The sequence below is a fragment of the Nyctereutes procyonoides genome, unplaced genomic scaffold (assembly GCF_905146905.1).
Source record: "Nyctereutes procyonoides isolate TBG_1078 unplaced genomic scaffold, NYPRO_anot_genome, whole genome shotgun sequence".
Classification (NCBI taxonomy): Eukaryota; Metazoa; Chordata; class Mammalia; order Carnivora; family Canidae; genus Nyctereutes; species Nyctereutes procyonoides.
Window position 1 is genome coordinate 11,538,427 of NW_026575132.1, and position 27,779 is coordinate 11,566,205.

Sequence of the window (27,779 nt, forward strand, 5' to 3'; positions counted from 1 at the left end):
TAAACTGGTATCCTTTTTGCTATTTAGTGTATTTTTCACATTTTAGGCCATTTTGTTAGTGATTTCTGGTTTAAAATAGTCCCTGTGTATAGTGCTAACATGTTGAGTAGTGTTCATAAGCACTAGAAGGCTGTGATGTGCTTTTGAAGAAGAAAAATATGTGCTACACTTACTTTGCTAGAGGATGATGTAGAGAGAGTACTGTTGGTGTGAGCACAGTTAATAAAATGAATATCTATTTTTAAAGTTGCCTTTAAACAGAAACACAAATAAAACAAGATTATGTATTGATCAGTTGATGACAATGTTGTGGCCAGAGGCTCATCTGTATTTTCCCTAGGAACAATGGTTCAGTGTTCCCTAATTCAGCATTTACAGCAACTTTGTAGAACATGACTATCATAGATAACAGATTTAGGGAGGCCTGGGTGGCTCAGTAGTTGAGTCTGCCTTTGGCTCAAGGCATAATTCCGGGGTTCCAGGATTGAGTCCCACATCGGGCTTCCTGCATGGAGCCTGCTTCTCCCTCTACCTGTGTCTCTGCCTCTCTGTGTGTCTCTCATGAATAAATAAAATCTTAAAAAAATAATAACAGATTCAACTGTACTTCTAACATAAACACCAAACTTCTACCTCAGGGAGGTTACAGTTGCCCTCAAACTCCATATGATCAGTATCTATTCTTCACGTTCTTCCAAATTTGAGAAATACGTAGATTATTATTTAATGAGAGGATTGTCCATTGATATCTATATCTATTGCTTAAATTTTTATTTTTACTCAATAGACAGAGCCTAGAACATATAATAAGATAGATTTCAAAGCTCCGTATAAGGGTGCCTTAGTGACACAGTCAATTAAGCATCTATCTCTTGGTTTTGGCTCAGGTCATGATCTCAGGATCATGAAATTGAACCCCATCATGGGCTCTGCCCTCAGTGTGAAGTCTGCTTTAGACTCTTTTTTTCCACTCTGCCCCTCCCCCCTCAAATAAATAAATATTTTTAAAAATCGATGTAAAGTTTAGCCTTAAAAAATACAGGCTTTGGATTTGTGCTGTGGTCAGAATTGGGGAACCAGCAATGCTGTGCTGAGGCAGGCAGCTTAGAAGAGCCAAGGGAGCAGGGAAGATGGTGTCAAGGGTGAGCCATAGGTATTCATTTAGCATATGCCCAGAACAAACACTATCAACTTTCCTGCAGGTTAAGATTTGTTTGTTAGAGAACACAACTCATTAGGAAAACGCTAAAAATGTTGCCAAGATAGCAGCTAACAAGGATTTTAACTTAAAATGGGCTGGTGAGATAAAATGCTCAGATTAAGCATTTTATGGTATACATACCAAAAATGATTTGTCAGTTATCTGAAACATTAAAATTAAGTGCTATTCTACATTTTTATTTGTTTGATCTGGCAACCCTCACCTTAATTTTTTTGAAAGTGTTTTAAAGGTGCAAGAACTGTGAATATCAGCAGGTAAAAAGCTGTGAAGCTTAATAAAAACAAATCCAAAAAACAAGTCTGAAAGGAACCTGGATGACAGTTTACGAGGTGTTTTTAAAAAGAGAGTTCAACCAGCTTTACCCAAAAGGGAGACTATTGTTCATTGCTGATATAGATGAGTATTACAGAACAAGACTGCTTTTGATACTACCACTGAAATTCAAAATGTCAAGCCTTTAAACTTCACAGTTAGAAATGAAGTACTCTTTACTAGGAGTAAAAAAGCTCACCTAGAGATTGAAGATAGCCTGTTACCAAAATTCCATCAAACTCAAAACTCATTTTTGAAGTGGAATTAGTAGTTGTTAATTGAAATAACAGTGAACAATGGCATAAACCTGTGACCTTGATGAACCATGTAACTTTTTACAACTGCTCACATTTTTGGCTAATTCTTTAGAAGTTAAGGTAAACCTTGCTTTGCTTACTTGTTCCTCATCTTTTGGAAAATATGACCCTTTACAAATCTCTGAAGTCCAAAATATTTTATTATAGCTGTGTAAAATGTTGGTTAAAGAAAATTGATTTTTCTTTTACCTCATGTCACTAAAAATCTCAATGCTTTTTTTTTTTTTTTTTTTTTTGTAAAGATATACTGTTTGACATGTACTTTATTATAGGCAGTGAGGTCACTCAAGGAGACAATCGAAGACTGTTGGGACCAGGATGCAGAGGCTCGGCTTACCGCACAATGTGCTGAGGAGAGGATGGCTGAACTTATGATGATATGGGAAAGAAACAAATCTGTGAGCCCCACAGTCAATCCCATGTCTACTGCTATGCAGAATGAGCGGTAAGACCTGGAGGGGTTTGGCATTCATCATCAGTCAGTATTGAAAATTGAAACTAAACAGAATAGAAAAAAGACTATTAAACTAATCTAATAGAGCAATGATAAATTCATATAATCTAACATTCTAACTTTTCTTTCAATGTATCCATTTTTTTAGTGAAGATTTTTGTTTGGTATAAATGCAAGATGGAATCGGTGGGTTTTTTTTTTATATCTCAAGATAAAATAAAAGAGGTTAGTCTTTATTAATGCATCTAATTCCCTAAAATAATAAAGGCAAAACATTTTCATATTTCCAAAAGTTTATAAACACTTCTACACATACTGCCTCATCTATCATTTGTTGTTATTATTTCTCTTTCTCTTGCTTTTGTTTTTTTGTTTTTTTTAGAATAAAACTATGAACTTGCCTATGTAACTAACCACTGTTTCACTAGAGACTAAGATTTCAGGCTTCCTATCCAATGCCCTATTGTAATACTACTTTAACATGAAATAAATTAATTAGGTCTTTCCCTCCCATCATGAATATTACTTTATGAGACATTTCTTTGTTAAACTATGATTTTGGGGGGATGCCGGGGTGGCTCAGTCAGTTAAGCATCTGCCTTCGGTCCAGGGTCCTGGGACAAAGTCCCACATCAGGCTTTCTGCTCCACTGGGAGTCTGCTTCTCTCTCTTCCTCTGCTGCTCCCCTTGCTTGTGTGCTCCCTTTCTCTCTCTCTCTCTCTTTCTCTTTCTCTCTGTCAAATGAATAAATAAAATCTTTAAAAAAAAAAAAAAAAGCTATGGGGCAGCCCTGGTGGTGCAGTGGTTTAGTGTTGCCTGCAGCTTGGGGTGTGATCCTGGAGACCTGGGATCGAGTTCCACGTCGGGCGCCCTGCATGGAGCCTGCTTCTTCCTCTGCCTGTGTCTCTGCCTCTCTCTCTGTGTGTCTCTCATGAATAAACAAATAAAATCTGAAAAAAAAAAAAAAGCTATGATTTTTCATCCTAAATAAAAGTGCTTTTTAAAAAATTCCTTTAAAAAATTGAAACGTTCAGGCTGTCATCTGTGTTTCTTTGTCCCATGTTTAGGGGAAAGTTTTCCCCAAAATTTGTCATTTTATTTAATTCATGTTAAAAATTTTCAGAAAAGTACCTAGGAAAGATTTACCAGAGAAAATATACTTGGTTATTGAATAATTTTTTTGCTATTTTCTATTATTCTAATTGCTAAGAGCAATTTGTGTTATGAACTATAGACCCAAAATTGGGTTTACACTGCTTGTGTTTGGATTGAACTAGCTTCAGCATGTGAAGTCTTATTCCTTATATGTCAACAAGCAAGGAAGGTAAAGGCTAGCAATTCTAAATATAGATTTTCTTACTTTACACATACTTGAGGATAGCCTTCTGCTTCTACCTTCCCTGGTCTCTGTATTTTCTGTGTGCTCAAGCATTTTATTTGTACCTCTCTCAAGAGTCACTACTTTAAGTACTTTTAAACTTTTCCTGAATGTTAAGAAGAAATCCTTGATGCAACCCTCCCTTGTGTTGACCATTTTTTGCTCCCTAAGTCATTCAGTTCTATGTTTTACATGTTTCTCATGTCTAGTCACTTCTAAAGTTTCCCCTAAGTCATGGCTCATCCCATAGTCATTCCACTCTAAGTTTCATTGTATTGAATCTTATCCCCCAGACCTCTTTTCCATGTGCTGTACAACTACTTTTTTATTCTTCACCCTCCTGCCATTCTACTTTAGCTGCTACTTTTCTCCTGTAATACTTGTATCTATTAATGTTCCCATTGTTTAGTTAAAGCTACCCCTGGCTTTTATTTTAAATAACCTAAATACATAACACTATGATACTCAAGAACCATCCCTCTCAAGGTGTGATGATGGCTGTGAAAAACTCTTGATAAACTGGAGAGTTTTTCTGAATTATTATTCCTTTATCTGAATATCACACTCTGCCTTCTACTCTCAGGCTGTAGAACTTTCATTGAATGGCTCAGTTTACCCCCAGAAAGGTACATTCCATTGCTAGACAGTCTCTTAATTGAAGAATGGAAACACTTTGGAACAACCTAAAAGCTTACACTCTTTTTACCATTTGGCCATTGGAACTTAACTGGTAAAGTATTTTCTGAGGCCACTATGTATCTAGGATTATAGGAGTACAAAAGAAATACCCACTTGTGAACCTTTATGTCTGGTTGTGCAAGTATACAGTTCATAAAGATATATTTGGTAATGTTATAAAACTATAGAGGAGGGATCCCTGGGTGGCTCAGCGGTTTAGCGCCTGCCTTTGGCCCAGGGCGCGATCCTGGAGTCCCGGGATCGAGTCCCGCGTCGGGCTCCCAGCATGGAGCCTGCTTCTCCCTCTGCCTGTGTCTCTGCCTCTTTCTCTCTCTCTATGTCTATCATGAATAAATAAATAAAATCTTAAAAAAAAAACTATAGAGATTTTTTAATTAACTCTTCTAAATGAAAATAATGAACATTTATGAAAATCCTATCTAGATCCACCTAAGTTTTTCAGTAGTCTTTTTTTAGTAGTCTTAATTCATATAAAACTAGCATTTAGGGCAGCGCAGGTGGCTCAGCAGTTTAGCGCCACCTTCAGCCTAGGGCCTGATCCTGGAGACCCAGGATTGAGTCCCACATCAAACTCCCTGCATGGAGCCTGCTTCTCCCTCTGCCTGTGTCTCTGCCTCTCTCTCTCTCTCTCTCTGTCTCTCATGAATAAATAAAATCTTTAAAAAATTATTAAAAGAATTAAAAATAAAACTAGCATTTAGGGGCACCTGGGTGGTTCAGTGGTTAAGTGTCTGCCTTTGACTCAGGTAATGATCTCAGGGTTTAGGATCAAGCCCACCCTCCACCACCACCCCCATCCCTCACTCCCCTGCACTCTGCACTCAAGGAGGAGTCTGTTTCTCTCTCTCCCTTTGCCCTCCCCCCCCCAGCTCCTGCTCTCTCTCTTGCATTCTCTCCCTGTCATATAAATAAATCTATATTTTTTAAAACCTAGCATTTAGCAAGTTATTAATTGACACTTGATTATGTGATCAGTTTTTAAATAACCTTTAGTATGTGGTTAAGAATAAAATAAAAAGCAGTTCTTATTTTAAAATCAGAGATATTAAACTTGGAGAGTCAATTTGTAATAAATGTATATTCTCAATGTGGCACTTTTTTCTTTCTTTAAGCAACCTGTCACACAATAGGCGTGTGCCAAAGATTGGCCCTTATCCAGATTATTCTTCTTCCTCATACATTGAAGACTCCATCCATCATACTGACAGCATTGTGAAGAATATTTCCTCTGAGCATTCGATGTCTAGCACACCTTTGACTATAGGGGAAAAGAACCGGAACTCAATTAACTATGAACGGCAGCAAGCACAAGCTCGAATCCCCAGCCCTGAAACAAGTGTCACCAGCCTGTCCACTAACACAACAACCACAAACACCACTGGCCTCACTCCAAGCACTGGCATGACCACTATATCTGAGATGCCATATTCAGATGAAACCAATCTGCATGCCACAAATGTTTCACAGCCAATTGGGCCAACCCCTGTCTGCTTACAACTTACAGAAGAAGACTTGGAGACCAATAAGCTGGACCCAAAAGAAGTTGATAAGAACCTTAAGGAAAGTTCTGATGAGAATCTCATGGAGCATTCTCTTAAACAGTTCAGTGGACCAGACCCACTGAGCAGTACCAGTTCTAGCTTGCTTTACCCACTTATAAAACTTGCAGTTGAGGTGACTGGACAGCAGGACTTCACACAAGCTGCAAATGGCCAAGCATGTTTAATTCCTGATGTTCCACCTGCTCAGATTTATCCTCTCCCCAAGCAGCAAAACCTTCCTAAGAGACCTACTAGTTTGCCTTTAAATACCAAAAATTCAACAAAGGAGCCCCGGCTGAAATTTGGCAGCAAGCACAAATCAAACTTGAAACAAGTAGAAACTGGAGTTGCCAAAATGAATACAATCAATGCTGCAGAACCTCATGTGGTGACAGTCACCATGAATGGTGTAGCAGGTAGAAACCACAGTGTTAACTCCCATGCTGCCACTACCCAGTATGTTAACGGGGCAGTACCATCTGGCCAGGCAGCTAACACAGTGGTACATAGGGGCCAAGAAATGCTGCAGAATCAATTCGTTGGTGAGGATACCCGACTGAATATTAATTCCAGTCCTGATGAACATGAACCTTTGCTGAGACGAGAGCAGCAGGCTGGCCATGATGAAGGTGTTCTGGATCGTCTTGTGGACAGGAGGGAACGGCCACTGGAAGGTGGCCGAACTAATTCCAATAACAACAACAGTAATCCATGTTCAGAGCAAGATGTTCTTACACAGGGTGTTCCAAGCACAGTAGCAGATCCTGGACCATCAAAGCCCAGGAAAGCACAGAGGCCCAATTCTCTGGATCTTTCAGCCACAAATGTCCTTGATGGCAATGGTTTGCAGTGTAAGTGGAAGAATCATTTAATCTCTCCTTCCTGTCTTTTGGGACTATTTAATTACTTATTTTTACCACTTTTGGAAATAAAATAAGCCACTTAGTTGGACCTCAAAAGTAATCAGACTATTGTAAAGAAAAAGAACGTGTTGTTGATAATTAGTCAATGTCACAATAGAATAATTACCAACTTAATGCACGCCTTATGCAGCTGCTGATTCATAATGCAGTTCATGAACTTGCTGTGAATGGTTGAGAATAAGTAAATACCAGTTTAAAAGCTCCAGGTAAAATGAGGTCAGAATTTTTGAAACAGTTGTTAAATATATTGATATTTATTATATACATATTTAGGTTTTATCACACTAACCTTAAACCTTAAAAGTCCAGAAAAAAATGCAGAAAAAGTCATTATAAAAAAACTAAAGTTGTTCTTGGGTTTTTTTTAGTGTCATCTTTTTCCTTTATTTTTTAATAAATGTATTTTTTATTGGAGTTCAATTTGTCAACATACAGAGTAACACCCAGTGCTCATCCCGTCCAGTGCCCGCCACCCAGTCATCTCCACCCCCTGCCCACCTCCCCTTCCACCACCCCTAGTTCGTATCCCAGAGTTAGGAGTCTTTCATGTTCTGTCTCCCTTTCTGATATTTCCCACTTATTTTTTCTCCTTTCCCCTTTATTCCCTTTCACTATTTTTTATATTCCCCAAATGAATGAGACCATATAATGTTTGTCCTTCTCCGATTGACTTACTTCACTCAGCATAATACCCTCTAGTTCCATCCACGTCTAAGCAAATGGTGGGTATTTGTCGTTTCTAATGGCTGAGTAATATTCCATTGTATACATAGAGCACATCTTTTTTATCCATTCATCTTTCGATGGACACCGAGGCTCCTTCCACAGTTTGGCTATTATGGACGTTGCTGCTATAAACATCAGGGTGCAGGTGTCCCGGCGTTTCATTGCATCTATATCTTTGGGGTAAATCCCCAACAGTGCAATTGCTGGGTCATAGGGCAGGTCTATTTTTAACTCTTTGAGGAACCTCCACACAGTTTTCCAGAGTGGCTGCACCAGTTCACATTCCCACCAACAGTGCAAGAGGGTTCCCTTTTCTCCACATCCTCTCCAACATTTGTAGTTTCCTGCCTTGTTAATTTTCCCCATTCTCACTGGTGTGAGGTGGTATCTCATTGTGGTTTTGATTTGTATTTCCCTGATGGCAGGTGATGCGGAGCATTTATGTTGGCCATGTCTATGTCTTCCTCTGTAAGACTTCTTTTTCAAGAGTTATGTTTTGAGCCTCTTATATGCCTATAGCACTGTTCCATGATTCCCCTAGAAATCTAAACAAATAACTTGATACTTGGTTTCTGGCTCTAAAGGGATTGTAAAACAAGATAGGAGAGCTCACCAAAATCTTTAACAGTCATCATTATACAAAATAAATTCTCTTTTAGACTGACTGATAGCACTTTTTGAAAAAAAGTCATATTTTATAGTTGTTGTCAAGGACTATAAAATGGCCTGAAAGGATTCAGCTCTCAAAATTAATCAGTAGAAGGGCACTTGGCTGGCTCAGTCAGTGGAGCATGCAATTTGACCTTGGGGTGGTGAGTTCAAGCTCCTTTGTTGGGCCTAGAGCTGATTTAAAAAAAAAAAAATCAGTAGAATCTAGCTCCTTGCTTGAGTGGCTTTAATTATAGATTGATTGACATACCCTATAGCAGGGTTCCATAGCAATAAAATGTCTTGTCAAGTATGGGAAAGAGAAATTACTAGAAAATTTATACTGTAGTATTTATATCATTCTTCTGAAAATATTATATGCCAGATACCTTTAAAATTTGATCTGCTTTGAACATTAAGTAGAATGATTAAATATATTTTGCCAAGTTAGGACCACTACAACAACTAAAGGATTTGAGAATACATCTGAGAACCTTTCATTTTCTCCTCTGTTTTTGCTTGCCTAATAGAATAATCCAACCAGTTATGAAAACAGTTGGGCTTAAAGAGTCTCAAAATAAATTGGTTAAGTTTTGCCTAGAAAATAATTGCCTGGCATCATGAATTTCAAGTAGTGTCTACTAATAAATACCTCCTGCAGATATTAGCTTAATCCGTTTTTGATTTACAACCCTAATTTTTTTTACCAATTAAGTTTCTTTATATATGGTTTATTTTTCTATCCTTTTATTTCCAGTAGGTGAGTCAACACAAGATGGAAAATCGGGATCTGGTGAAAAGATCAAGAAACGTGTGAAAACTCCCTATTCTCTTAAGCGGTGGCGCCCCTCCACCTGGGTCATTTCCACTGAACCACTGGACTGTGAGGTCAACAACAATGGCAGTGACAGAGCAGTTCATTCCAAATCCAGCACCGCAGTTTACCTTGCAGAAGGAGGCACTGCCACAACTATGGTGTCTAAAGATATAGGAATGAACTGTCTGTGAAATATTTTCAAGCCTTTGGAGTGAAATTATTTTTTGCATCATTTAAATGTGCAGAAGACATTTAAAAGAAACTGCTTTATCTTCCTGTCAGTATACCCTCTCACCCCTGCAACAGGACTTGCTTTAAATAGATTTCAGCTATGCAGAAAAATTTAGCTTATGCTTCCATATTTTTTAATTTTGTTTTTTTAAGTTTTGCACTTTTGTTTAGTCTCATTAAAGTTATATTTGTCTGTTATGACCACAGAATTATATGTGTGTGTATCAAAAGTGGTCTCAAAATATTTTTTTAAGAAAAAAAGCAAAAACAGTGTATTGCTGATAATCAGTTTGGACCAGTTTCTAAAGGTCATTAAAACAGAAGCAAATTAAGACAGGTTTGACTGCAGTGGTGTCTGATATCCATGTTTTATTTCTGGGCACAAGCTAGTTTATATGTTGAACTGTTCCTGAACATATTATCTGTTGGACATTCTTTTCTCTTGTGTTTTGTTTGAACGTGCAATAGTCTATAGTCCACAAATAAACTTTCTTGTAAGCTCTCTTCCTAACAGAGCACACATTCTTCCATAATAAGTACATTTTTCTGCCCCACCCCCTCCCCCACCCCATACAGGTCAGTTCTATGGCAGTGATTTTTGCACAAGAGAAAGCAGCTACCTGATTTCTTGCTTTCTCTCTCCTTATGGAGAATGCAGAAACGTTGTCTCAAAGGGCTCTAAAGAAAGAACTACCAAAACCTAATTTGAAATGCCATTTCTTTTAACCTTCCAAGTCCTAAATGTTTCTTTCCAGGCATTTTAATAAACATATTTGGTTCTGGTTTTTGGGAGTTCATAAGAGAGCATAGAACAAAATAGACAAGTCAAATATTAACTTTCTTCATTTTATTTTATTTTTATATGTATGTTCATGTTCCATATTCATTTATTTAAAAAAGCACATTTTTATCAGAAAACTTATAGAGCTATACTTATATGGAATTTTTAAGTAGGTAGATGGTTAAGACTATATAGTGTTATAGCCTTCATTATCTGAATAGGCCATCTTTGATTCAAAATTACATTTCCTATTTAAAATAACTTCAAAAGTAATTCATAGTTTTGAACCAGTAATATCTTTTTATTCTCTTCCCAAACAAAGCCTGGTGACTTACCTGAAAATGAGTCTTCTTCCCATGACCTAAAACACTGTGTGGAAAAATCATTCATCTGGCATGCCAAATCCCTGTGGAAGGAAGGATTGCTGCCAAACCTATCATTTTTGAGCAGACTGAGGCTTACCTCTCTTTTTTCAAAACTGTTTCTCCACTAATCATATCTTCATAATTTGTCTTTTGGCCAGCTTTTCATATGATCTTTAATATGTGAGCAGCATTTATTATTTACATTATATTACAGTATACTTTTTAGTGATAACATGTTATGTATCCTTCAAGTCATATTGTTGTTTTTTAAACAGCTTCCTTTGCTTCTTTCGTTACTGATAATTATTTCTAAACAATAACCTCAGCATGTTTTTTTCTAAATAAAGCACTTTATGTCAAATAAGGGACTTTTTTTATAAGCACAAATTATTTTCTGTCAATTTGCAAACAGTGATGATCTCAATTTTTCCAGATTCTCAGAGTACTTAATAGATGTTATTTAACTAATTCTAAGATTTCTCTGGAAGATAGAAAGCTAAGAGAAAAACACAAACCCCCATATTCTTGCTTTTAGGTTATTATCTCTTGAACAATATTTTCTCCCTCATATTTCTCTGTGTTCATCATTTAACTAAAGATAACATTAATTTCCCAATTTGCTGTCCAAAATATTTGTAACTTACTATATAAGCCTCTGTTTTTTGCCATCTACTATGATCCTATGAGTTAGATATTACAACACTTAACATTTATTCTGATGGATGGCTGAACACAGTTTTGAATTTTTAGAATTAAGATTATCTTTCTAGTGCCCAGGACTTCCACTTGTTTTGTTTTATTGGCCCTTCTCTTGATTCAAGTCCTTAATATTTTTCAGTCTTATGGCATAATTATTCTTCTGTCTATGTAACAAATTATTTATATCTTCCCCACCAAACTTGCACTTAGTTCCCTTGCCTTTAAATGTCTTTGAACTGCATTTCATTTTTTTCAAACATTTGTAGGATATCTTTGAATTAAAATAAATTATATTCCTTCTCCAGTTGAAAGCATTGAGGATAAATGACCATTTGAGGTCTAACTGATCTTTTCCTGACAGAAGAGTTACCTTATGTTCTACTTTACTTTGTGTTTAGGCTAGTTGGTTGTAATTTTTCCAGCATCTTTTTTTTTTTTTTTGATGTTTAATAATAAAATGCTTTCAAGAATTAACATACCAAATTAAAGGAATCCTTATAAGTTCTCCATTTCATGCAAGCATGTTTAAAACAAATAATTTTTTCCTAGGTTTTTAGTAGATTCTTTAAAAATAGGAAAAGCCAAAAGTGTAGATCACTTTAAGAAATTTTAAATTAAATTGTACATCAGACTGATTTAGAATCTGTAATATATAAGCAAGCAAAATTACTTAAAATACTTGGTAATTTCATTCATCTAATAATGTTTCTTAAAGCTAATATTTAACTGCTAGCACAATATTTTGCATGTAGAAAAGCATTTGGATCCTTTGAATAAAGGCCATTTAATGAAAAAGATATTAAAACTCATTTTGCTAGTTTAACCTTAAAAGCATCATAATAGGTAATCAAATACTAATATTAATTCCCTGAACCATCTTAATTGTATGTCAGAACTAAATCATTGAAAGAATTTGATCTGAATTGGGTTTAGACAAAATTTATTTAATTATAATTACTAACAATATCCTCCCTTTTTAAAATCATAATTTGGGGGGAAAACCAATATCAGTGTAAAATGTTATGAAAAGGCACAGGAATTAAATAATACTAATTGATGACTTGTTATATACTGAATGCTGGTATCTATATACACAATCTCTTTTAATCCTCATAGCAACCATTTAAGGATTTTAGTTAATATTCCCACTTTACAGATTGAGGAAATTGAAGCTAAGAAAGCTAAGTCATTTGCCCAAGTTCCACATCCTAGTAATAGAGAAAGCTGGATTTTAACCTGGGTGTGCCTCTCCACATCTCTCTCATCTACACCACACTGCCTACACAATGTATGACAGGATATGTAATATATGACATTTTGTAAGAAATTCAGTCATTACACTCCAGCACAATTGTGGCTTGTATACGAGCCAAACCAGATATCTTAATGACTTTAGAAGTCAGGCGAACAAGAGACATGTAGACATGTCTATGCTGAGTGTTGCTTGAGAAATAATTACTAATTCAGATAAAATTCAATCTCACATCTGCCATCATGAATCCTAAAATTATTTCAGTTCTCTTCACTCCTGATATTCTTACATTGTAGAACTAAAAGATAAACTTTAAGGGGAAGTGATGGTGGCTTGTGGGAGCAAAGACTTTCCACTAAATTGATTCCATACTTGATTTGGAGGAATTAATTTAACATGGATTTTAAGTCTCATCAATCTTTTGACTGCATCTTGAAAATTTCTGCTTGTAGTGATGCAGAAAATTTTAGTAATCCAGAAAACTAATAATTGAAGAGGACATACGAAAGATACAAGGATAAGATCTTTTTTTATAAAGCAGTTTCAATAGCTTCCTTGCATGGACCCACTTATTCCAGAAAATATATGTTGGTTCTGAATATAAAAACAATTAAAGAGAGGTGGGAACACTCAAGTAACTGTGTTTCAGTGGGAATTGTTACAAAATTTGGCAAGTATTTTTATTTAAAATATTTTCAAAAAAACTAAATAAAATATTTTCAAGTTTGGCGTCTAAAGCCAAATAGAATACCTGGTAGATTATAGTTATTTACTGAACTTTCCATTCTCAAAGTCATTTACAATGGAAAAATATTTCAATAAACATTTTGTTTCTTTTTTAAATATTTATGGAAATGAATATTTCATTGAAGATAGTTAGCTCCTAGACCTTGAGATTACATTGTATTCCTATATAATCCTTTATAAATTTATGTTGAACTTGCTACCAGTTATGTGCAGGTTATTACATAACTATTCACAGATCGCTTTATATATTACTTTATCTTCCAAGCTAACTTATTAGAATTGGTACACACGTTAGTTGATTTTCTAGACCTGTTATTCCAGAAATTGTATAACATTCCCACATACATCCCAGGAGTTTTTTGGTTTTTTTTTTTTTTTTTTTTTCAGATTGAGTTGTTTCTAAATATACTTTTTACTGTCAGTTTGCTCTTCAGCAGATAAGATTGCATCTTAACTTCTAGGTTCTGAACTATGCAAATGTCAGCCAAAACTCCCTTACATGATCCACTCTTAAATATACTCCTTGATCTAGTAAATCTGGCAAATCATTGTTTGAGCTAGTTACACAAATGTTATTATTAAAAGAAGGCTTTTCTATAGCTTCTCAGCTTAACATAGAAGAAAAGGAAATCTCAGGGTGCTCTGGTGCACCTACACATTACTTGCCTTCAATCACCTTTTAGTTTGTGTCTGACTCTGTCTGACTCACTCTATCCCTTGGTTATCTGACTTGCAATCTTCCGTGTCAGGAAGAGTTTCTTCATGTCTATTCTGCTTCCCTCCTATTTCATTTTATGTGTATTTGTCTCCTCCAGCAGTAAAAAAAGAGAGCAGTTGGCCATCTTCTTGGCCAGTATTGTTATTTTTCATTATGCTTCAGGCTTCTCAATTAACATCTAAGTCTCAGTTCTTCAGACAAAATTGCTTTGGTTCCCTTAGCATTTCTTTCTCAGCCCTATTTTAATAACTATTTATACTTAAGAACACCTAAAATTATGTTTTATGTTATATTCAAATTCATTACTGCAATTAAGTAATAATAGTTCTGTAAGGCTAGAATTGAGAATTCAGATGATGAATTACCATTTGATGATGGATCCAACCATCAGATTGTCAGAAAATCAGCACTTAATTTAAGTTTTGTATTATCTAACATTTTCTATTAAATTGTTGAGTTTTATGATTTTTATATTCTCATTAGTCATAACTAAAAAGCCATGCATACAGAATTGTATATAATTTTGCCATTACAATTTTTTGACCTATATTGCAGCAAGCTTAGCATTATGATCAAGGCACAACATTTTACATATTTCTTTGTATCAAATATTAAACAAAAATGCAAGATTAACTTTCAAAACAAACCATACAATAATCAGGTATTATCTGTGAACATTTTTGCAGACCACTTTTGAAATGCTTATTATTTTGCAACATAGACTGGACTGTAACAACTTTCATTTAACTTTTAAGTGGCTGGTTAAAGTTGAGTGTTTGTGCATATAAAGAAAAATATAGGATTTTATCTCATGGCTAATGCATTTGAAAGTAAATAATTCAGAAGATTTAATGCTGTGTATTAAAATTAGACCCCAAATAAATCTATCATATCTTAAAAATTCCAATTCCGTTATTACTGTGATGTTCATAGTGTTACTATCAATTGTGGTGACATTCTTTTTTTGAAACTTAATTTGCAACCTAGATTCTAAAATTTGGGTAAAAGAGAAGAAATCTTTAGAAATAAATCACATCACTAGGGCATCCAGTTTATGATTGAATTTTTAAACAAATTACTGTATTTTAAACTACAACTTTTAAAAAATGTTTCAAGAGGCAGCATGTAGGATTTTTGCATTTTATTTGTACTTCTAGATTTCAGAAACATCTTCATGTTTTAGACTCACTCTATAGACATAATATTACTTAAAAACTCAGGGCCCTTTTCATCCCTTTGCACATGAGAAACTTTAATTGATAGCAAACAACCAATTAGTCCAGTTGAATATTTAAAGTGTTTGTTGCACATACAGTTCACTTAATGTTTCATCTTATGATTTGACTTAATTTGCATAGACATAACATCATATTTCATTAATCATAAAAACTTGCCCAGTTCCATAATTACTGAATAGAGGGAAATGACTCAACTAATTGGCTATGTGTTGCAGCCTATTTAGGCCTTTAGAGTTGAAGCACCGTCTTACAACCATTTCTCATTGGGTAAATGGTTATACACGATGGGACAAATCATTTCATTTTGCTTTGTTTTTTAATGGGAAAACTTAGTTAAGCTGTTCCCCTGAGATAAAATTTTCATGAAGTAATTTAACATTATAAAACTCTCTTCTAAAAGTGAATTAATGAGTTTATAGCTTTAGTTCTAGTTTGGATGGTTTTGAAAAGGTAACCTATGGTAAGCTATTTATCACCTTGTCAGATCCAAATAGAATTTTTCCTTCAATCAGACAAGTCCAAGCTCCAAACTGATATGCTATATACTTAAAATCCTAGCAGTGAAGTTATTTGTAACCAGTCTCTTGTCTCAGGCTCTCCACCATATTACCAACCCTCTTACGTATGATAGGGAAACACTTCTAAAGAAGCTTAATAGTAAGAAAACTAAATTACTAAAAGATGCAATTCAAAGATAGGTTCTGGTTAAAGTTGAATTGCTTGGCTTCTGTGGCTTTTCTTGTCACATTTATTTATTGAAAGTTTTTGTATGCCTTATTGTCATGTTTCCATGGAAATTATATTGTGTAAGTGTTTGTATAAGCTGGAATCATCCTTAATTTTCTGTTGATAATTTTTCAAATGAAGATAAGTGGATAATTGTAAAGTACACTAACTCTTAGGGTGTTGTAGTAGCTGAAACATGGAGATGTGTAGCTGCCATGCTTTTTCTGAATGGACAGGAGAAACAAGCTACAGAGTATTCATTTCTGAGGATGCTTTTCTGGAATAAGAAAGGCTGAAAAATATTGGCAATTCCTCAGAACCCTCTTTCTTGTTAACGGGTATCTTTTGTTGGTGTGTTTTGCTCTACATTACAGATAGAATATCATATGAATTTATGAATAATTACTTTCAGTTATTTTGCTTTTGTAAAAGCCGTCTGAGACCTTGCTATGCTGTATAAGTTGTGTTTGATGGATCAGTGTGAGTATGAAATAAAGCAAATCACTTTTCTTTTGTATTATCTATGGATGCCACTATGAAAGCTGACATTAAGCCACTAAAGAGTTTTTTATGAATAATTGTAAGTAAATGCTTTGATATATATAAACCTAAATAAAAAGATTGTATTGCTACAGAGACATTGGAGAAGGAGATTTTAAGACAGTTCTTTAGGTTTAAAAAAAGGCTTGCTGTAAAATGGTGCATTATTCCATTTATTAAAGATCATATTAATGACAACAGTAATTGTATCTTTTGATTTTATTAGGTCACCAGAAATTATGACTGTAAGTGTGATATTTTAGGTATTTTGCACCAGAATAGTAAATAATATATTCACTACTCAGTATAATACATTAAAAAAAACTAACATTAGAATAATAGTTGCACACTTTCTGTATACCAGGCACTGTGATAGTTATTCAGCATATGTTGATAACTCTCATAGCAATCCTATAAAATACATATTGTCCTCATTTTAAAAATTAAAAAACTGTGGCACAGGGAAGTTAAATATCTTGTCCAAAGCCACAGAACTGGCAAAAATGAGATTCTAGTGTATTTTCCATTTTGCTTTGAACCACAGTTCTTTTAAAAAAAAAGATTTTATTTATTCATGAGAGACACTGAGAGAGAGAGACATAGACAGAGGTAGAAGCGAGTTCCCCATGGGGAGCCCGATGTGGGACTCAATCCCCAGACCTCAGGATCACGCCCTGAGCCAAAAGTAGACGTTCAACTGAGCCATCTAGGGGTCCCTAAAGTATAGTTTTAAATCTCTGGTTATGGCAAGAGAATTCAAAAATAAAAGCAAAATTGGCGCATTGGTAAAAAGAATAGATAGGAACATATATGAAAAAAATTTGCATTTACTAAAAAGCTGGCAGGTACCAAAACAACTATCTCTATTGACCCAACATTATGTTTGTACTAAACATCTTCAAATAATCTTCTAAGTTAGATCTTTTATTTTTAGAAATCCTTGTTAAAATGCAATATGAGTTTGTGAAGGCAACATATTATTTTTGACTCTAGATGAATTCAATGTATTAGGTAAGTGTCCTGGAACAGAATCCTGTATAAATCCACAGGACATCCATGTTTTAAAAGAGTGCTAGACTGGCACACCTGACTGGCTCTGTTGGTAGTACTGTGATGCTTGGTCTTGAGGTGGTGAATTCGAGCCCTGTGTAGAGTTGACTTAAAAAACATTTTTTATATTACAGAAAATAGAATATTAGACCTGCCTTAAGTAGGTGCCAAGGGAATTTTTGCTTTAGTAGAAGCGTGGTCTACTCTTGTAGGCTCTGTTGTCACCTTAAATAATATTTAAGGGATAATAAATTTGGAGTACCTTTTCCTTTTTGATTTGCATCCCCAAACTTAAAAAAAATGTTATGTGCTACTGCTGCAATTCTCTACAGAACTTACTATGTAATATTCAGGATGATAACTAAATATCCTTAGAAAAAATATGGTGGCCTGGGAAACATCTATAATAATGACCTACTGAATCTTTTCATAAAAACTCACCACAAGTAAAATTATTTTCATTTACCCCTACACGTGATCCATCTTTCTAGTTTACATCCTCTGCAGGTGACTACCTTAAGCTAGTGATTAATCTTTATAATTCTAATAATGAATTTTCCTCTTTATTCTGTAATATTTTTGTAATTTAATTATATATTTGGGTAGCTTTCATTTTATTGTTATAATGTATTATTCACTTTTTCGAAGTTGAATCACTATTACCATACTGAGAGAGCGAGAAAATATGATATTATTCCTGTCCCCCCAGGAACTTAAACCATCTTGTGGAGGAGAAAAGGCCTACACAAGAAATAGTTATCTACAAACAAGATGACATGTAAGTGCCCAGATTAGTGGTAAACTGTGTGTTCAATATGTGTTTGAAGAGTCAAAGATTTTAGTGAAGAAATTATTATTGAACAGGGTTGAAAGGACAGGTGAGATTTCAATAGGAAAAGTGAAAGCAGAAGATTTGAAGTAGCCAGAGATAAAACAGAATAGGGATTGGAAATAAAGCAGAAGTAGATCCAAGTATCTTTTGAAAGCCAACCCCCAGGTATCTAGACTTGCTGTCATACACAATGAGAAGACCAAATTTTCTTGGCAAGGAAGAACCTTGACACAGTAATTTAAAGAAGTTTGGACTGACAGGTAGGCAGGATAGATTAGAAAGGATAGTGATTGGATTGAGGGCATAAGAGAAACTGCAAATAAAATGTAGTTTTCATTGTGACCAGTAAGTTCTTTTTTCAGAGGAGCATCAAAAAAATTTTTGAACATCTAATGTGTAACAAGTACCATAATAGGAGATAGAAGTCACAGTCTCACCCTCAAGTTGCTCATAGTTGATTTGGAGAAAATTTTAGTAGAGGTTATAAGTATTATGACAGAGTGAAAGTCCAGTATATTATGGAAATGCACAGCAAAGTTACCTAATCCATTCTTACTGAGTCAGAGGCAATTTCTCCTTTTGAAAGAACTTTCCTCATTCTCAAAATATGAGTAGGAATTAGTTAAGAAACGAGCAGTGGCCCTCAAAGAGAAGTTATAGCACCCATGAAACCTTTCAAGATGGTGGGAGGATATTAGATTGTAGTAGAGTTTGGGATACTAAGTGAAAGTATTACAAGAAATGGCCTAAAAGAACTCAGACGACCCAACTGGGACTGTATCGCAGAAGGGCTAGTACACTATGCTGAGAGTTTGGACTTATCCTGTAAGTCAGTGGAAGAATTTAAACAGAGGAGTTTCAAATTTGGAAGCTCAGCTGTTAATATAAAGAATCAACTGAGAGGGAGGACATTGAATATAGAAACATAGAAGCTAGTGTGGCACTGGCAAGAGATAATGAGAGCCTGAATCAAGGTTGAGTCAGCGATGAGGAAGAAGCAGCAGATTGGGTCGGGATCAAAGAGAACCAGGGGGACCCAGTGAATCACTAAAATGAGCATTATAGAAGTGAATATTGTAACTTTAAGGCTCTAATATGGCAAAGGAATGAGAGAAATTAAAAAATCTCACAATATGCAGCTAACTGCCTTTAGAGTTTTTTCAAATAGAACAATCTTAACATCATGTGTTCAAATTTTTGGTTCCAAAAATATATGCAGACACCTTTCACCTATTACCTGTAGAAATGCTGAGTATCCAAAAAAAAAAAAATGAGTATCAAAAGCAGCCTTAAAAGAAGCAATAGCAACAAAAAGATAGGCCTAAGATGGCAGATGGTGGAAAGATAATGAGGAAGTTGTGTCAGTAGTAGATGTGGGATCTTCCAAGAAGAGTTGTCTTCTTGCACAGTGCTCCTTTCTCCCATCAAGTCCTCAACCTACTTAACTTCTCAACCCTGGAGCTCTTCCTTCCCCCTCTACACAATTAAAAAGGAAGGTAGAAAAACCCCAAAACTATTTCCTATTCAGTGAAACAAGTATCCAAAATGTGTGTTTGGTTTGTTTTTAATTGTATAAATTAAACAGATAAAAGAGGAAGTTTTCTTTTGCTTAACAACTTTTCATAGATCGAACCAATCAATAATTTATGTAAGATATCATGGAAGATATGTTTAAATTCCTAAGGAAATTTTCTTCAAGAAAACAAATTATTCTCTTTAGATGTCATATAGAACTACTTTGGTCTTTTGTTTTAACATTTTGTTTATTTATTGGAGAGAGAGAGAGAGAGAGAGCATGACTGGGGAGGGGGGTGTGGAGGCAGAGGGAGAAGGGAGCCTGACATGGGGCTTGTTCCATCCCAGGACCCCAGGATCATGGCCTAAGCCAAAAGCAGACACTTAACTGAGATACCCAGGTGCCCCTACTTGGGTCTTTTAAAGTAAAAATTTTATTTAGTTTGTAAAGTAAATAAGTTTATTAAACTTGTTTATCCTGGCACTGGTGATGCCCTCTAAGAATCACATATTCTCACATGTAGAAAAGTAAATATTTTCAGTAATATTTTAAAGAAAAAACAGATGTCTCTCCTTGCCTCCCACTGCCCCTTTTAACTGAGTTTCAAAATCCCACTGTAAGCTGTTGCAATGGGCATTTAGTCTTTGGGGGTTTTTGTTTTGTTTTGTTTTGTTTCTTCCTACTGCAAGCAATTTTATACTCTGTTGCCAGTCATATTGTCAATACTCTTATCAAGTTACCAATGGTTCAATCTCAACCTGAAATTCCAAGTTGTAGCAATTTACTTTTCGAGCCTTATCTTCCACCGCACTTTCTAAATAGTTTCTTTTTTTTTATTTTATTTTTTATTTATTTATGATAGTCACACACAGAGAGAGAGAGAGAGAGGCAGAGACACAGGCAGAGGGAGAAGCAGGCTCCAAGCACCGGGAGCCCGACGTGGGACTTGATCCCGGGTCTCCAGGATGGCGCCCTGGGCCAAAGGCAGGCGCCAAACCGCTGCGCCACCCGGGGATCCCTCTAAATAGTTTCTAGTTACTCGTTTACTTTAGCTCCTTACTAGATTGTCAGCCCTTTGCATCATGGAGGGAGTCTTATCCTTTTCTTCTGTTCCTGGAGTACTGATTTTAATTGATTGATATGCTGATACCAAAATAGGAAGGGTTTTTAAATTTTTAAGTAGATTTTCATTTAACTTCTGTTAATCAGGCTTCTTAATCTGAGTTCTCTGTCTGAAAGTTTTGTGGGTTTGTTTGTTTTTTTTAAGATTTTGTTTATTTATTCATGAGAGACACACACACAGAGAGAGGCAGAGACACAGGCAGAGGGAAAAGCAGGCACATGCAGGGAGCCCGACATGGGACTTGAACCTGGGGCCCCAGGATCACACCCTGGGCCGAAGGTGGTGCTAAACCACTGAGCCACCTGGGCTGCCCCCTGAAAGTTTTTTAACTATAAGTCATTCAGTGAAGTTATTCTGTGGGACTTGTGGCATCTCTTTAGGGTTAAAACTGACCAAAATGATAAGCACTGTGAAAATGTGTAGATGTGCAAAAGAGAGTGAGAATTTTAAATAAACGAGTACTGATTTTATCCATAAGCCACTCTCAGCAGGTATGGTTTTAGAAAAAAGTGAGGGCAGCCTGGGCGGCTCAGTGGTTTAAGCGCCTGCCTTTGGCCGAGGGCGTGACCCCGGGGTCCCAGGATTGAGTCCCACATCGGGGTCCCAGGATTGAATCCCACATCAGGCTCCCTGCATGGAGCCTGCCTCTCTCTCTCTCTCTCTCTCTCTCTCTCTCTCTCTCTCTCTTTCTCTCTCAGTCTATCATGAATAAGTAAAATCTTTTAAAAAAGAAAAAGAAAAAAGTGAGAATAAGTGAGTTTAGAAAAAGATCCATTAGTTAAAAGCTTTTATCTTTCTTGTTTTTTACTACAGTATTTTTACTTTTCCAGTCATGTTAAAGAAACAGTAAAATCACTTTTCTTCAGGTATCCACCAAGACGGTGTATACTATACCACTTTGACCACCAGGCGGCTCCCTTATTTCATGTTCTAAGAACTGGAGATCACTTCATTCTTCTCAATGTCTAGATGTGTCTTGTTAAATTTGGTTCACAATATTTTCTTATTGAATTTGAATAACAATCAGAACAGGCTCCTTGAACACTATTTCCATTAGAAGAGTCCAATGCTTTGCATTAGTGGAGAAGATTGGCGCTACTAGGCAGAAAGTCCACAGGTTACCCCTTTTCACAAATACCAAAGCCAGGACTTAACAAACAAGACCTTGTTAGGACTTCGCTTTAGTCCTGCAATGAAACATAATTTACAATTCCTGAGACACTGGCAGAGGCATCTAACCCAGAGTTGTTTGAACATTTTCACGTGACACTAGCATTTGCCAGATTCTATCAAAGTTTAGCAGAGTTATCTGGAAAGCATTTTATTAAGCAAAGTTAGGTTTTAGAGTTTTTAATTTTATTTATTTTTTAAAGATTTTATTTATTTATTTATTTATTCATGAGAAACAGAGAGAGAGAGAGAGAGAGAGAGAGAGAGAGAAAGGCAGAGACACAGGCAGAGGGAGAAGCAGGATACGCACAAGGAACTTGATGCAGAACTTGATCCTGGGATCAGGATCCAAGCTGAAGGCAGATGCTCAACCGCTGAGCCATCCAGGCATCCCTAGGTTTTAGAGTTTTCTAAAACCATTATTGACTGGGTTTCTTGATAATCAATTTTTTGAAAAAAATTTCTCATTATTTCCTCCCCCCTATTTTCTCTCCTCTGATTATTTTCTATCTTAAAATTGCATGTTAACAATATTTGAGATTGTTGGACAGCCTCCAGGATTACTCTGTATATTATCATAAGAACAAAAAAAGGATTAATTGCTATAAAGTTTTTGTGTTTTTAGGTTTCCATTAAGAAGTCTTCAGATGCATAGGGGTGCTTGGCTGGCTCAGTTCTTTGAATATGTGACTCTTGACTTTGGGATCATGCGCTCGAGCCCCATGCTGGACATAGAGCTTACATTAAAAAAAAAGAAGAAGAAGGAGAAGGAGAAGGAGAAGGAGAAGAAGAAAGAAGAAGAAGAAGAAGAAGAAGAAGAAGAAGAAGAAGAAGAAGAAGAAGAAGAAGACGACTTCAGATCTATAAACTGACAGGAAGTTCCCCAATTATAAGATCTTATTTGGAATTTTAGGTAGTAAATGCAGCTACTGATAACTCTGTTACTAAAGGCAAAAGTATAATAGTGAGGAAAGAAAGATATCATTACATCTATTCTAATAAACCAAAATATCCCAAATGATGAGGGGAATGTTGAGCTATCATAGATCATATCTGACTTGAATACGATTTCAGGTTATCTATTTCAGGAATATTGGATAATTTTTAATATTACTTTATTACCTAAATCTCAGCCACTATTTTTTCATGTTCTCAAAAGAGAAATTATTTTACCCCTATCTTCCAAACATGATCCTTTTGGAACTGAAGGCTGTTTCTACCATAACACAATTCAAGTCTTCGATATGTTTCAAACAGGAACTCTTTCAACTTGAAAATTCTTAGCATCATGAATAATGATATCCCCACACAGGCTTTATAGGCAAAAACCAGAAAAAACAATAATTGACTTGTTGTTTATAGAGGGGAGGAGGGACAGAAGGAGAGGGAAAGAGAATCCCAAGCAGGTTCCATGTCTGGAGCAGATCCCAATGCAGGGTTCCATCTCACAACCCTGAGATCATGACCTGAGCTGAAATCAAGAGTCAGATGCTTAACTTACTGAGCCACCCACGCACGCAATGACTTTTGACCTATGAGCAAAAAAGCTACATCCTTTCAAAGAAATTCACACAAAAATATTTTATATTCTCCAGCCCAAAGCTGTTTTGAAGGCAAAATTAAAAATCTGAATTAGGATTCCTTTAATTCATAGATTGTCTGAAGTTCTGGAAATAACCTGTCTTAAGGTAGGTAGGATCTTAGTAAATTATGTTCTATCTAGATCTTCTTCTTAATCATTTACTATTTCAATCTTCTTCCATGTCATTTACATACCTAACGTATAAGAGGAGGATACTTTAATACCTATTCTCCAGGAAAGGTGTAAAATCATGATGAGCCTACACCTGAACTCATCCAAGTCAGCTGTGTTTTGTTTGACCTGTATAATATTTAAAATTTGATTTTATTTGAATGCCTTTTTGGTGGGACCTGGACTCTTCTAAAACCCAGCAATTCCAAATTGTCTTCTACCCATCAAGTCTTACTAATTTACATTACCTTTCTAACCTTTGTAGACTTTTGGTTTGTGCCCCCTGTTCCAGGAATTTCCATCGCAGGCATTACCTGGATATAAGAGCCTGGGGGAAACATTTGGCATATTGACATAATTCAAGAGGAGAGGCAGCCATGGCTCAAACTGAATGAAGGCAGATTGTTTTGCTTTCTCCACTGGTGAGCACTTTTCTTCTTCCATAAGGAGTCAACTATTATTTCTTCATTATTCCTCTGTCTCCTTTTGAAACCTGCCCATGAATACTCATGGGATAAATGACTACTTCATTTTTTTAAGCTTTTACCCATTTATTTGACAGAGAGAGAGAGCAAGAGCACAGGCAGAGGGAGTGGCAGGCAGAGGGAGAGGGAGAAGCAGGCTCCCCGCTGAGCAGAAACCCCCCCAGGCTCCAGCTCAGGACCCCCACAAGGTTCCAGCTCAGGACCCACAAGGCTCCAGCTCAGGACCCCAGGATCAAGACCCAGGCAGAAGACAGACACTTACTTACCTGACTGAGCCATTTCTTTTTTTTTCTTTCTTTCTTTTTTAATGTTGTTTTTTTAAAGAAAAAATCTGGGTGGCTCAGTCAGTTAGGTGTCTGACTTGATTTCAGCTCATTATGATGATCTCAGGGTGGTGAGATCAAGCCACGTGTCAGGCTCCACACTGGGTGTGAAGCTATTTAGGATTCTTTCTCTCCCTCTCCTTTTGCCCCTCCCCCTACTAGTGCTCTCTCTAAATAAATAAATACATCGTGTTTATTCACAAGAGACACAGAGAGAGGCAGAGACAAAGATAGAGGAAGGAGAAGCAGGCTCCACGCTGGGAGCCTGATGTGGGACTTGATCCAGGGACTCTAGGATCATGCCCTGAGCCCAAGGCAGAGGCTCAACCACTGAACCACCCAGGCATCCCTAAAAAAAAAAAATTTTTTTTGAAGCTGTGTTATTCTGTCCCAATATGGCTTTCTGTAAACCAAAAGCAAATTTCATTATATAAACATCATCATGCAAAATGGAATAATCATCAATCATTCCACATTGAATCCTGGTTGGTTGTTTTTATGGAGGCTTCTCTTTTTTGAGGGGGGAAGGCTTCCCTTTTTCTCTTTATTTCTCTCTCTCTCTTTTTCTTTCAGATTTAATTATTTATTTGAGAGAAAGAGAAGGGATAGGGGCAGAGGGAGAGGGAGAGGAAAGCAGACTCCCCACTGAGCATGAATCTGATGTGGAGCCTGATTTTACAACCCTTGAGACCAAGACCTGAGCCAAAATCAAGTCAGACACCTAACAGACTGAGTCATCCAGGCGCCCCAAGAGGCTTTTTTTTTTTTAATTAATGCTTTCTTTTTTAACTTAGTAGGAGAGATGATCAGCAAAAATAGAAAAAGAAGGCCACCTTGAGAAAGGAAAAGGAGACAGAATTTCAATTGCACCTTTTAGTATGGTAGGACCAGAGAGAAGAGGCATTCGAAAAATTATTTGCTCTAGGTCAAGCCCCTTGCTTGCAAACTGAACCAAAGATGTGTGGAGCTGTGTGCTACTGGCCTTCTCAGAAATTCACCTCAGTGTCCTTTCCCTTCACAATCAAAATTTATTTGTACTGTTTCTCACCTGAAATTTTTCTTTTAAGGTTTATTTATTTATTTGTTTATTTATTTGAGAGAGAGAGAACATGAGTGGGAGGGGCAGAAAGAAAGGGAGAGAGAATCTCAAGAAGACTCTGCACGAAGCATGTAGCCCTACGCAGGGCTTGATCTCATGACCCTGAGATCATGGCGGGAGCTGAAGTCAAGAGTCGGACACTTAACTGACTGTTCCACCAAGGCACCCCTCACCTACAATTTTTGTGGTTGTAACTCTGGAGTATTTATTCTTTTAGTTGCTCATGTCAAAAGAAGCACTTGGTGATATGCTTTTAAATAGATAAGTTTCAAAGCTAACATAAACTCTCCCCTATAATTTTTCTTTTCTATACTACAGTCTCCTTCACTTTCCTGTTAGCCTCTTTCTCATGTCTTATTTTGAAATGCTCTCCCTGGATTGTTTTGTTTTGTTTTTTGTTGTTTTTTAAAGATTTCGTTTATTTATTTGAGAGAAAGTGAGCTAGAGAGAGAGAGAGAGAGAGAACATGAGTGGGGGAGGGCAGAGGGAGAAGCAGATTCCCCATTGAGCCAGGGAGCCGGATGCAGGCCAGGACCCTGGGATCATGACCTGAGCTGAAGGCAGACACTTAACCTCTTGAGCCACCCAGGTGCCCCAGCTCTCCTCATTTATTGGTAACCTTTCTCTGTTTTATTTTCACCCAAATTATGGGGGCCCCAATTAGACCTTTAGTACTGTCATATTAGTATATAATGAATAATGATTTCATTTTGGGGAAGGTTACTGATGCTACTATTCCTGTTAAACTGACCTTTCTAGACCAAAACTTGAGCTAGATTCAAAAGGTGTATATTTTAGTTCACAGCATACAGATGTACCTCTCTAAGCAAATCTGCTACCTGAAAACCTGGATTGGGGATCCCTGGGTGGCTCAGCGGTTTGTACCTGCTTTTGTCCCAGGGTGTGACCCTGGAGTCCCAGGATCGAGTCCCACATCAGGCTCCCTGCATGGAGCCTGCTTCTCCCTCTGCCTATGTCTGTGTCTGCCTGTCTCTCTCTGTCTCTCATGAATAAATAAATAAAATCTTAGGAAAAAAAAAACAAACCTGGCTTTAGAGACTATAAAAGTGATTCTTCAATTAGAAGGATTTACTATTCCCTCTACCAATTCTTAAAAATAAGCTCTCCTCTAATATAGTCTTTTCAGAAACACATCATGCAAATTAACATGTGCTTGCATAATTTGGAGAGTAAGAAGAAAAGTATTTACAAATTGAAGCAATATAAAAGCTGCCAATTTTATAGAAAGTAACACTACGTCTTTGTGTCATGTTATCCTACACTGCTCTTTCCTGCACCTTTCTTAGGAAATCTCCAACCAAAGATAAAATTTAAAGGGCTTCATTTCTACTACTATCCTCCAGCCTAAGTAATTAAACCCCTTCCCAGAGAGTAAACAGAAATGAAATTAACTCCTCAATTTAAGAAAAGTAAAAGCAAACATATGTAATCTCTCTTACTTTTTAAGCTTCAAAATAATTAAGTTGATTTGGACTCTGACTCTTTATTCTGTAAGATTACATTTTAACTGAAACAGACAAAACAAGAACTTCCCTTATAATTCAAACAGTTCCTTGAATGTTTCAGATAAGCTCCACCCTTGGCAGCAATGACATCTCAAAGGTATAAACCAACACCTAAATTCCCTTTGCACCTGGGATTAGGGAACAATATTTCCGCGTGTGAATGTGAGTGTGGGTGTGTGTATGAGAGAGAAAAACAGAGTCAGAGATAGACAACAAATTAAAACTGAGAAAACTGGAATTCCTAAAACTCAAAGCTCAAAACCCTCTTGATCCCTAAAGCAGTGGAAAATCCATTTCACTCACATTGTTACCCAGAAGTTAGAAGTGGCAAAACATAGGGAACTTATTGTCTTAGAAATATAGCATGCCACACTAGCAGAGGAAGTAAGTGGTTTGAGTAGGGTGCCCATTCTTTTTTGAAAAAATACCCTCTTCCCACCTTTTTCCAGGGAACTAACTACAGGAAATTCAGTGGTTCCTTCTATACTCACCAATTTATTCATGAAAGACACACACAGAGAGAGGCAGAGACAGGCAGAGGGAGAAGCAGGCTCGGTTCAGGGAGCCC

General features: G+C 36.4%; 1 protein-coding gene across 1 annotated transcript in view; it reads left to right on the top strand.

The window, feature by feature from the left end:
• Positions 1–16,534, top strand: part of BMPR2 (bone morphogenetic protein receptor type 2) — a 197,375-nt gene extending 180,841 nt beyond the window's left edge. Inside the window, exons 11-13 of the mRNA XM_055345298.1 lie at positions 2,124–2,296; positions 5,495–6,774; positions 8,978–16,534. Coding sequence (XP_055201273.1) covers positions 2,124–2,296; positions 5,495–6,774; positions 8,978–9,228 — 1,704 coding nt within the window. The 3' untranslated portion in view covers positions 9,229–16,534. The remainder of the gene's footprint in view (positions 1–2,123; positions 2,297–5,494; positions 6,775–8,977) is intronic.
• Positions 16,535–27,779: the final 11,245 nt, after the last annotated feature.